Below are 12931 nucleotides of genomic sequence, written 5' to 3'. Positions count from 1 at the left end.
CACAGGCCGCTCACACCTCCTTGGGCTGACATGCTAACCACTCTGCAGGTGAGGTACTTTAAGCTTATTACAATTTAGAGCGTCGACTTGTAATGGGGACTAATTCAGCTTATACCCCTACTTCTATTCAGTACAATGACTTTCTCCTGTTCGAGAAACCAAACAAAATAATCGATTACCAAGAATGGGTGCTGGAGAAATAGCAAGTACAAACTTTTTACCATACGGACAGACAGACAGACAGACAGAGAGGTTATGTAAGCTTTGTAAAAACCACTAACAACGATCTTACGAAGTAGATTGTATTTAGTTTTTAAAAAATATAGCTGCATATTAAATATTGTCATAGTATAAAAAATTCCAAAATAAATATAGATCCAGATTTAAAAGTATTGCTATGGTCAACAGTTAATGTAAAAGGGAGAGAAATGAGTGTACTCTAGGTGTGCTTTCTGTTTAATCGCAGCTGTTGACCAACTGACTTGTGGATCAATTTTAATTAAATAGGTCTCTTGGAATAGATAGCGAGATGGTCTACATCATGGTCTCAGTCTCTCGTTTTGTTGTTAGATACGAGCTCATGTTTTGGAAGTTTTATTTCTGTTGAGAACCTTTTTCTGTGCACATCAAAACTTTACAATTTACAAACGTATGTTTTATTACTGTAGTTTGTAAAAAAATAATAGCATAAGTAAATTTATATGCAAGGCCGGCCTTAGTCATAGGCAAACTAGGCAGCCACCTCGGGCCTCCGATTGGTGGGGGCCTCGCGTAGGATTCAAAACATTTTTTTAGAGAAGAATGTCATTGTTGGAGTAGACACGGTTTTAAATAGATTGGGTAATTTTAGTTTTTCGCTGTTTAATTTTATTTGTCTATTTCATATTTCCATTTGGGGCCATCTAATTCACTTCGCCTAGGGCCCCAATTATCTAAGGCCGGCCCTGCTATATGTAGATGATGTTAGACAAGTATAGTAACTTAAAAGCTGTCAATCGTACTTTGAGCTTGGATCAAATAATATCAAGTTGGGAAAATCCCACAATTTTAATTGTCAATCAATTTTGATTTTTGGTCTGTAGTGAGGGTATTACTAACGCATTTACTCAACTTTTGATGCATTTTAGGTCCGTTCAATGTTATTAGTATTGTTATAGAATAGATTTTTTCATTTGCTGAGAGGAGAAATTCTTACTGGGTGACCCCTGTTGGTCCATCATCCATTATGCAAAGGAGGAAGAATGTCAGTTTGACCGACTGTCACTTTAACTCATTCTCTCCTAATCGACGATACCATCGTTGATTTGACCTCATTAAATTACATTAATCTTTAATTTTATAAACTTTATTTTCTGTACTATAAAAAGAGCATGCTTTTCCCTTTAATTCTATACAAATAAAATATTTTCTGTTAACAAACAACAAAGCTATTGAAGCCCAATCATAACAGGGGAGTGAAATAGTAAATGAGTAAAAAGAAGAATTCCTTCGAAAGGTGGGAAAATAATAGCGTAGAGAAAGAGTTAATATCTAGTTATCACAGTTAAATCTTGTGAATGGCCTGGTTCTAAATGACCAATCACTGCACCTCTGGCTTTGCTTCCCATTCCGTCCCAAACGACTTGTAAGGGGCGCAACTCTATATATACTTTCTTTTCACTGGATACAAAAACACAGAATGAAATATTAACAACAACCTTCGTTTTATTCTCGGCTACAGTGTCCGAAGTAATACAATGGTCGTCTTATCTATCTTTCTGGCCTTTATGGGTCAACTGGTCAGTGCTGACCAACAACAACAGCTGGCTCTGTCTTCGGCCTCGTCAGATTTCTCTCAAAGACTTTACCAGAAAGTTGCTCTGAACAAGTCTAATGTCGTCTACTCACCTTACAGGTAATTAGTATTTAGCGCTTTAGTCATGCATGATAAAATCATTTTACAGGCAGTACTTTGAAAATGTCTACTCACCGTACGGGTAATTTGAACATTTACAAATGTTTTTCTTCTTCCCTAGTGCTATTAGAGCATGGAATGGGTTGCCTGAGCTAGCCAGGAAAACCAGTGACTTGTCAGAATTTAAGTCATTGGTAAATATGCATGGCTGAATGTAGGACGTAATCATCTTCTTTTTTGAAGTAACGTTTTAAAATGTATATCTGCTTGGATCAGACAAGCTTTCATATGCCTAGGGATCCAAAAGTCTAAGACTTGACTCTTAAGACTATAATGAAAACAATGTTTGGGCCATCTTCTTGATATTAGTCAATAAAACAGCAAAAAAGGGCAGAACTTCTTAGAATAGTCTCTTTTTTTGACACATCGTTTCTTGACAACGTTTTTATTCCATGACAGTTAATATCATTTAAAATGTCCTTAAAACTGTCCATTTTGGACTAGACTTTTAATGTCTTCAATTTGTAGCATCCATTCGCTTTTGACAATGACGTCCCTTGGGGCAAGGGGAGATACTGCAGCTGAGATGAAGAATGTGCTAGGTATTACTTCCCTTGGTGAATCTGTCCATTCTCTGTACAGAGAGACGATCCAGCAGGTTTGTCAAATGTCTTCTCACAATTGTTAAGTATAATAATTTAAATGGCATACACTTTTCTTTATAGTAGCAGTACTTTGACAATCAATGTTGTTTTATTTATAAAACAGTTGAATTCACAATCCAACGTCCAACTTCTCACCGGAAACGCCATTTTCATCAATCCTAGCTATCCCATAGTGCCAGAGTTCATTCAGGAGACAGCGAATGAATATTTTGCTTTAACAGACCACATCGATTTCTCCGCCAATGGAGGACCAGAAAAACCAATCAACGATTACGTTGAGGCCAAAACGGAACACGTGATAAAGGATTTACTAGAACCAGGTTAGAGATTCGTTAGAACATTTCACCAAATTAAAAACAGTTTTTACATATTTTGAGACTTTAAAAAAATAAAATTTTAAAAATGTGTGCACCTGTATCGAATGTGATAAAATAGTCAATTTGACCATCTGCACCTTCACTTGTGAATAAATCCATTGAGCCATTGAGGCGCCCCACAAGATCTGTCAGCCGTCTTTCTCCTTTCCTTTCAGTCATTTGCCTTAAATAGAATCTCCTATAAGGGTATACCCGTTCATCCTCTAACGTTGTCTTTCCATTGCTTTCTTTGTCTGCCTACTCTTCTTTTTCCTGGTACTGTTGCCTGACTAAAGGTCTTCGATAGCCTGGACGACTTTAAATTCTGCCAAGTCACTGGTTTTGTATTCTGGTTCAAGCAACCCATTCCACGCTCTAATAGCACTGGGGAAGAAATAGCATTTGTTCAAATTTGTTCCAGCATATATATCTTTGTGTCTTTCGGAGTATTTTATTAGATTTAGTTTTTTGTATTAGTAAATTATGGTTCAGCAATAGAATTTAGAATCCTTTAGAGCTGAATTCTTTTCAGCAAGCTGAAATAAATGGTTTTATTGTTATTTCTAAACCAGGTGCTATAGATAATTATACAGTGATGCTCCTAGTCAACACCATCTTTTTTAATGGCACTTGGAACTACCCTTTCGACGTCACAAAAACAGGAATGCAAGATTTTCAACTGCTAGGTGGCGCTGTCAAACAGGTAGTGACTAGTGTTAGGGACTTCCCTGCTGTGTCTTATGCAGATAATTGAGACGGAGGTAACACTCAAATAACGAAATCAAATAACACAGGCTAAAGTCCAACAATAGAAGTTAGTCGACGCTGATAGCGAATGTCAAACAAGAAGTTGAATATAATGAAGGGAGCCATCGAATGCTGTCAAGCTAAATCACTACCTCCATAAAACCTGCCTCTCTCTATAGCCGTCAAAAGTAGTCTGTTTACATTTCGCTATTCATCCTCAAAAACCTAGTCTAGTTTTTACTAGATTAAATCGCTTAGTAAAGTAAGGGAAGTAATTAAGTTAAATATAAAAAAAAAGCTAATATCTATAGTCCTCTCCCCTTACAGTTACAACACAGGGCCAGGACAAATTTATACAAACATTCACTCTTTCCTAATGCTATACGAGCATGAAATGCGTTGCCTACACGCTCATGCACAATGGCAACACATAAATCAATTTACAAAATCAACTAATTAGTTAATCATTTAGTATTTTCCTTGATTGAGATGCCAAACAAAATAGATTATAACCAATAGTTAATTAACTAATTGGTAAATTAGTTTTTTTTAAATTGATTGTTGTGTTGTCAGGTAAAAGAAATAATTGTGCAAAATTTTCAGCTTGATCCGAAATTTGTGCAAATTTTGGACAGACAGACAAAGAGACAGACAGAGTTGATAAAAGCTTATAAAAATATGTGTATGTTTCTAAAGGTTGACATGATGAGTGGATATCAAATAGAAACAAACATAAAGACAGATGACGTCAATAAAGTTGACGTAGCCGAGATTGCTTTTAAAGGAAAACGATTTGCCTTGTACATTGCACTGCCACAGGAAGTTGATGGCATCACTGACCTAGGTAAGACAAAACTGTTGGATTTCTGAACTATTAAGAACAATTATGATACAATTTTGTTTATTTTAATTTTTAACTGTAGTGATGAGGCTGTTTAACATGACCTGATTATTCACTGTCAGAAGTACCATTGCATTAGATATCTAGCTCATATACAGGAAAACCAGTGGCTTGACAGAATTTAAGTCATTGGTTAATATGCATGACTGAACGCATGACGCTTATTCGTAATCATCTTCTTTTTTCTGAAGTAACGTCTGTATTATATAAGATAAGATAGCCTATAGCCGTCTCTTTAGCCTTCTCATTTAGCCTTTATCATTTTTTAGTGGTACGCAATAAAAGGAAAAGCCTCTAATAATTATGCATAGTGTGTCTGTCAGTCTGTGTGTCCTTCTGTCTGTTAAATTAGATTTTGAAAACTAGAAATAAATAAAATGCATTTTATGATATTCTGAGACTTGCAAACTCAAGTTTTAAAGGTACATCTGAAATCGAACCGTTTTGCTTTCGAAAATAGATATGTGAATATATATATATTTTTTTTTTTTTAAAGAAATATATCATTATCGCTTGTTTTACTTTTATTTAAAAAAAAAATTATTTATATTTATAACATTTGTATTTTTGTATATTAAGAAGTACCGCAATTAGTTGTTTGTTGTTGATGTTTTTTTTTTTTTGTGGATTGTTTAGCTGTTTGTCCGTCCGTCCTGTTCGGACTCGAAATACTGGTGACCTTCGAGTTTAAGGTGTATCTATGATTATGATATGCACACGTATTGAAGATTTGCTACAAGATCTGACAGTCAGGAGAATGGCCCAAGCCCTGGACACATTTAGTCATTAACTCTTTCTGTCCGTAATTATTTTTTCACGTTTCGAAGGAATTTTTCACTTGCTCATTACTATTTCACTACCTGTTATGATTGGGCTTCAATAACTTTGTTGTTTGTCATCAGAAAATGTTTTATTTGGTCTAGAATTAAAGGGGAATGCATGCTCTTTTTATATAACACAAGCTCATTTTTATAAAATTAAATATTAATTTAATTTAATGAGGTCAAATCAACGATAGTATCGTTAATTAGGAGTTAACATCATTTCAAAGTAATGCTATTTACAATTCTATCAAATATACAGCACCATTAAGTTCATTTGCCCTCCTAGCGAAGTCATGTTAGGGGTGTGAATGTGCATTCTAAATCCGATAACAGACAAAATAATATAAGGATAAAAAGCGGGTTTTAGAAAAGGTGGTCATGTTAAAAATTATATTAGAATAGCTAAAACCGATAGCAGACAAAATGATATAAAAAGAACAATCGGGTTTTACACATCATGGCAGCACAACAGAACAATGGCTGCAACAAAGAGATTTAAAACTCCTTAATTCCACCTTCAGTCAGTGTGTCAATGTCATTAGTCGTTAATGAGAAATATATAATAGCCTAATAAATAAACCCTGAGTGTGTATGTGTTTGTGTTTTGTGTGTCAATGTTGTTCCTGTTTGCATTAATATTATTATTGTTATAGTAGTTATACAGGGTTAGACAACTGTGGTCAAACTGAATTTCGTTTTGTTTGTCTTATAAATTTATTGTATCTAATCATACCTTAAAATATTAAAATTGCAATAATTTTTGTTTATCTTGCATGCACTTATCTCATATAGAAATTCTGCTACAGAAACCTGGCAAGGTGGATGAACTGTTAACTGGTTTTGACTCTAAAAATATCAAAATAACTATGCCTAAGTTCAGAATTGAGACCAAAATTGAGCTGAAAGATGTTTTGATAGATATGGGAATGGTTCAAGCTTTTTCAGATAAATCAGCAGATTTTAGTGGATTATCTCAAGGTAATTAATTATTGTAATATCATTTTATAATGATAAATGTTAATAATTGAAACTAAGAAACAAAACAGACAAGAATAATTCATGAAGGAAGCTATGCTAGTGATAGAATGGGGTTGAGCCGGGTCTAGAGTGAAGTTCCCCTTTCAGACCTCGGGGTCTATAGGGCAGATGATGTAAAGGTCATCAGTTTCTGTGGCCTAAGGTTAACGAGGGTGTCAGGTGGCCAGCACAACGACAACAGCCTTTACTTTTCCCTAACTAATGTAAGTTACCCGTTAGAGCTGTGTGGACTCAGAAGCGCCCAATGATACGTAAATTAAAAATCCCAGGATTCGAACCCGGTACCCCCGATTCGAAAGCCAAGCGCTTTACCGCTCAGTCTAGAGTAGGGCTAGAATTTTTATTTTCGGGGCAGACGTTGCTTAGCTGGTTTTATGTAAAGCGGTGTTTCCCAAATTGTGTTCCGCGAAACCTTAGTGTTCCTCGAAGCCTGAATAGGTGTTCCACAAACTATTGGAATAATAATATAGTAGGCTACCACGTGAGTTAATCTCTTTAAAAAAAAAAAATCAAAGTTTTCTTCGAAATACTCGTAATGGGCGAAGTGTTCAGTTCAAGAAAAAGTTTGGGAACCACTGATGTAAAGAACACAACTTCTCTAAACAAAAAGAATATCTGAAATTTTATTTTTACTTTTTTTCAAAACTCACGTCTGCTGTTTCTCTACCTCAGTGATTGTTGCTCTTGTTTTATACAATGTTTCTCGTTGTCTCTCTCTCTAGTTAGTCTTCTCTTTCAACTATTTTCTTTTTCCGATTTGAACAAATTTCTAATTTCTATATTTTCTCTTTTTCTCTTTCTCTATTCTTCTCAATTTATATTTAATCTATCAGTTTCTATCTTATCTATTCTTCTCTCTTTTTATTTATCTGCTCTCTCTATTTATCTTTCTTTATCTTTTTCTGTCTCTCTATGACTCTCTTTATATCTATCTTTATCTTTTGTCTTTCTCTTTTTTTTTCTCTCTGGATCTCTCTCTCATTTTCCCTATCTCTCTTTCTCTCTCTTCGTATCTGTTTCTCTTTCTCTCTCTTCTTTCTCTTTTTTATATTCTCTTTCTCTCTCTCGTTCTCTCTTTATCAATTCCGCTATCGTCATCTCTTTCTAATTCTCCTAATGTCTTTCTCTTTATATTTATCTCTTTCACTTTCTTAATAACTTTCTCTGTCTCGTTATCTTTTTTTTGTCTCTCCTTATGTATGTCTCTCTTTTTCTCTTATCTCTCTATCTCAATATCTCTTTCCTTCTCTCTCTCTTTATTTCTTTATCCCCTTCTCAATCTCTCTCTATTAACCTCTTCTCTATTTATTTTTTCACTTTATCTGTTTTCTCTCCTCTCTTTCTTCTTTCTCTCTCTCATCTATGTTTCTCTTTCTTTCCCTCTCTTTATCTACTTGTTTCTTTCAGCTCAAGTCTATATCAGTAAAGTAATTCACAAGGCTGTCATTGAAGTCCAGGAGTCTGGCACAGTGGCTGCGGCAGTGACTGCGGCTAAAATTACTGGGAAAGTAAAACCTGTACCCTTCATCGCTGACCACCCGTTCCTTTACTTTCTGAGAGACAAAGAAACTGGACAGGTCATCTTCCAGGGAAAGTTTTCTGGCTAATTGTTTCTAATGTATAGGACTCCGTTAAACCTAAAAACAATCCACTTTCATTAACCTTCAGAGTTTGTTTTAAAATAATTATTTTCAAAACAGAGTGATTGTTCCTTAGTGAAAGATTTAAGATACAAACCGTATGTGAGTTGCGATGAATGTCGGTTTGAGTCTCTATTTCAATAGCTGTAGTGTTCTATGTACACTTTACTGCTGATTGTGTCTCGTTTCTAATGAGTGTTAATTCCACTGACATTTAGTGCAAAGGTGTCAAGACTTTAATCTATCTATCTGTATAATTTTCTTCTTCGCTCAATAATTTGGACGAGTAGAAGAAGAAAAGGAAAGATCACTCTCTTATTTCTGCGGATAGTCAACCAACGAAAAAACAAGAGGGGGGGGGGGGGGGGGAGAACAAATAGTATTCACACCTCACTGGTCGTGCGGTTTGCACGCTGGAATGTCGTTGGGATTTATCAAACCCTGCCTGCTGCCATCCCCCGTCGTCCTGCGGGAGGTTTGGACTAGGAAGTAAACTATCTTCAACTCTGAAGGAACATCCGAAGCATGTCAAACATTTGGAAACAAACATTTTACAAACATTTGACATAGTAGATTACATGTTATGTATCAGTTGATGTATTATAAGTCTAGGTAATTAAGTATAATTTTAATTTCAATATTTTTGTGTTTATTGTAAGAAGATATATGCTTTTCTTTTGAGTTATAATAACATCAATCTCTAGGTTCAGCCGAACAGACACACCATACACACACAGTCCTATATATAGAAATGAATTATATGGATAATGGTTTAAAAAACAAAGTATGAATTTAATACTATAATATTTACACAATGATATTGGCATGAATAAATTAAAGCTTTTATATAGCACAACGTTCATGCTTATAGCATGCCTAGAGCGGTATGGTCCAGTCTCATTTGTGGACCAGTAAGGGAGGGGGTAACTGGGAGAAGGTTTTCCGTGCTACCTCTAGGCGCTCAGTAAACACAAGTCTGCTCAGGTCGGGTGTCAAACCTCGAGCCCCATTCATAATAGCCAAGACAAGACAAGTTCAATCGTACTTAGCCTCTCTACCACGCTTCCCACAATAACAACAAGGTTAAACACCGACAGTGACCTTAATAGCATCAACCCCGGGCATCTCATAGTGGCGCCAGGATTTAAACGGTGGAAACTAGTCCGCGAGTCCGAAATGACCGTGTCACTAGAAATGGCATCGTCAAAATAGTCACAGAAGGACCCTTTGCCAAATAAAACACACTGTTCAATCACTTTGTCTATGAACTTAAGACTATTATTATTGAATCACCACACACCTTGAATTCGTGCTACTATAGATATTTTAATCGTGTTTACAGAACATGTAGTTAATTGTGTTTTTTAATTACATTTTTTTAGCTTCCCTTTCTTCTCTTGCATCTATTTTCAGCACGCGTTCGCACCATTCCACGATCACACTATGGTGCGAAAGACCGTAACAGTGACACCATTGTCTAACCGCACACACCAAACTGTTGGAGATGAGAAGACAGAAAAATATAGAGGTGCAGATCTTAGAGAGGAAGTGGAGATGGATTGGTCACACCCTTGGAAAAGATACCAACAACAGAGCTAGACAGGCCTTAGAGTGGAACCCCCAGGGCACAAGAAGTAGTGGAAGACCAAAAAGAAAATGGCGACGCAGTATACTAGAGGAAGCCGAGAGGACTGGAAAGAGCTGGGAAGCCATAAAAAAACTGGCAAGAGACCGTGGAAAGTGGCGTGTTTTTACTGAGGCCTTATGTTCCATGAGGAACTCAAAGGGAAAATGATGATAGTGGGATAAAACTTTACTGACATCAGTGTTAAAGTTATCATTGCAAACTTTTTTTTTCTAGGTCTAGGTATTCAACAGCAGAGTAATTGCTTTTGTTTGTGTCAGCCGCTGCGGCCTGAACTTTACTTCGCCTCTTGTGAATAATGCTGACGTCACATCTTGCGTGTTCATGACAAACTCAAATTATTCACAATTATCTGGGGAGACATAATTATGTTTCATTATTATTTCTTTTCTTATTATGGATGGAATATAACTAATACTTCTCTTAAATAACAATAATATAGATCATGATAATAACTGAACAGTTATGACAGTTATAATAACCCTATACAATTAAGTCTTTAGCTGTTCATATATAACTAGCACGTTGGTTTATTCTTGTTTAGTGTCTTCTTATATAATACAGACGTTACTTCAAAAAAGAAGATGATTATGTCCTACGCGTCATGCATTTAGTCATGCATTTAGTCATGCATATTGACCAATGACTTAAATTCTGGAGTTGGTCTGTTTTCAATGGTAGATTTAGTGTTGTTGTTATTATTTTTTCTTTCTCTACTAATAGAGAAGAGTGAGATTGCAACTCCACCCTTCAACTTATTAACAACCTGTTTGTACTTGGAACCACTGTTATCGTTTCAAGCTTTAGATTTGGTCACTAGGCATTGAACATGGACATACTCTGTCGTGGTTCTGTTTTAACATCCGAGATTGACGTAACATTGGATTTTTTTTTATAAATGGGTGGGGGGGGGATCTATGATTGGATTCTTTTTTTCTGTCTATCGGATATAGTTCGATGGTAACCAGCTGTCGTTCAGTGGTCACAGGGGCTTTATGTTCCAGATATTTTTGTTTTTATGTGCAATTTATAAATGCGTATGGTTGACAGAAACAAAGCAATAAGGAATATATTTTCGTGCACTTTTCAGCATTGTAGAATCAAATTTAGTTTTGGTTTAGGGTTAAAGTAATATTTGTGTTTTATTTTATTGGAAACAGTGACATTGCAATAAGGCGTCCTTGACATCGTCTAATTTGCCTATTTTATTCAAAACCTCTTCCAAACTTTTCGCACTTCATTTCCTGACGTTTTTCCCTTGGTTCCGTTATTACTGCATATCGCTTTTTTTCATCTTTTTCTCTCTCAAATAATTTTATTAGTTAAAAGGAAAAAGAAGATTTTAGACATTAAAATATATTTCAAGAGCAGATTCTCTTGACTCTGATTAACTCTTTGTATGAAAATAGCATTGTAATATATTGTTGTAACTCTGTAAGGCAGGCACTCAACGAAAGACAGGTCGGCAACAGTAAACGATGTATTTATTTATTATAACTAGTATAAGCATCAACGAATAGTAATAGTTACTAGTTAGACTTGGACGTCTGCTATAAAGTCACAGGGAGTAATATGTCTTAAGTTCTAAGAGTCCTACTTCATACCAGAACACAAAACAGACCACCGACACACTTCCCAGTGTCGCTCCAGGTCTCCCACACAGTTTCCTAGTATCACACAGGACAGCATTCAGCACCAGACTGTTCAGACTCCCATGACTTTTAGCCGGCTCACAACAGTCCTTCTTCCTGTCTCTATATGTCTTTCACTAGTCGTGTTCAGTAGTGCTCAGATGCGCACCATTAGTGTAGCGCGGGAGCGTGGTTACAACAATATTTATAATATATTTATCTATATGTAGTAATAGGACTACCCCCCCTTTCCTTGCTTGCTATCTACACGGCAGATGATATAAGGTTCATCTGTTTCTTTGGCCGACGTTTAAAGAAAGTATCATGTGGCCAGCACAACAACCAACTTAAAACCCATTTGAACTAGGTAAACTCATTGAGGTCCTAGAAATCCCGAAATTAAATACTACAGTCTACATCGACTTTCAAATCCTGGACCTATCGGTTGGAAAGCAAAATTCTTTACCGCTCAACCACCATACCCCATTAAAATATATATTAGATGTTTAGGTTTCTACCTCAAATGCTACGGTCTGTGGGCTTTTTCAGTACACTCCCCATTGATCTCAGACAGACAACATGCTACAGTACATTCAAGAAGAATGTTAAGACCTATCTGTTTAAAACTTGTTTAGATTAGTTTGTCATTTAAGCTCTCGTGTTTATGTTTGTAATGTTATCACATCGCCTTGAGCCTACATTTTTTTTGTTAACAGCGCTTTATGTATTAAATTATAATAAATTATATTATTTATAAAATAAAAAAATTCTCTTAGTTTTGTTAAAATTGCAAAATTAATAAATCTGGTTTTATAAAAGGTGAATGTAATGATCGCAGTTTTATCATATTGCAATGCATCTAGGTCAAACACTCAATGAAGGATCGAGGTAAAGAGACGAATATGCTAGGACCAATTTGTACAAATGCTCCTTTTTCCCTAGTGCTATATTAGAACATGGAATGGGTTGCCTGAGCTAGGCAGGAAAACCAGTGTCTTGGCAGAATTTAAGTCATTGGTTAATATGCATGACTGAATGCTTGACGCGTAGGACGTAATCATCTTCTTTTTTTGAAGTAACGTCTGTATTATATAAGATAAGATAAGGTAATGATGTTTATTATAGGTGATAAAAGATCTGAGACTATCACAATGAAGATAAGATAAGATAACTTTTATTGATCCAATCAAATGGAAATTTGGTTTGACTACAATTGACAACCTCAGCGTAACTACTGTACAATAACAATATAGATGCACAATATAGATGCACATACAAACGACATTCACACTCGAAAAACACATACACACTCATAACCAGAGCTTTATAAAATAGACTTCTATGAATTCTCGATGACAGAATGTGTTTTTATGTTAGTCATCCAGGGTCTATTTTTACTAAATGTTTTAATTTTCTTCTTTAGTACAATCATGTTTTCACAGAACTGGATGTACAAATTAACAGTTGTGGTAAGTTCATCTGTCTGGGCAGTTTTTTACAAACATGTCCCAATCTGCTCCAGACAACTTTAGCTGTAAAACAGCGTCGTCAGACCATGACTGGATGGACTGTACTTCGGGATTTGCTGTT

General features: G+C 35.6%; 1 protein-coding gene across 1 annotated transcript; it reads left to right on the top strand.

Annotated features, from left to right (window-relative positions):
• Positions 1-507: 507 nt before the first annotated feature.
• LOC106063789 (serpin B6-like) lies at positions 508-8092 on the top strand. The gene is made up of 8 exons (XM_056005323.1): positions 508-649; positions 1721-1894; positions 2423-2552; positions 2663-2879; positions 3431-3618; positions 4359-4506; positions 6180-6365; positions 7833-8092. The coding sequence occupies exons 2-8, from the start codon at positions 1737-1739 to the stop codon at positions 8030-8032; spliced, it is 1227 nt and encodes a 408-aa protein (XP_055861298.1). The 5' UTR covers positions 508-649; positions 1721-1736; the 3' UTR covers positions 8033-8092.
• The last annotated feature ends 4839 nt before the right edge of the window (positions 8093-12931 follow it).

This window comes from Biomphalaria glabrata, chromosome 12 (assembly GCF_947242115.1).
Source record: "Biomphalaria glabrata chromosome 12, xgBioGlab47.1, whole genome shotgun sequence".
Classification (NCBI taxonomy): Eukaryota; Metazoa; Mollusca; class Gastropoda; family Planorbidae; genus Biomphalaria; species Biomphalaria glabrata.
This window is presented reverse-complemented; position numbering and strand designations above follow the sequence as displayed.

Coding starts and splice junctions, on each gene's coding strand:
- LOC106063789 (XM_056005323.1), top strand. CDS start 1,737: ATGGTCGTCTTATCTATCTTTCTGGCCTTTATGGGTCAACTGGTCAGT. Junction 1,895..2,422: donor GTCGTCTACTCACCTTACAG/GTAATTAGTATT, acceptor TTCAATTTGTAG/CATCCATTCGCTTTTGACAA. Junction 6,366..7,832: donor TTTTAGTGGATTATCTCAAG/GTAATTAATTAT, acceptor TGTTTCTTTCAG/CTCAAGTCTATATCAGTAAA.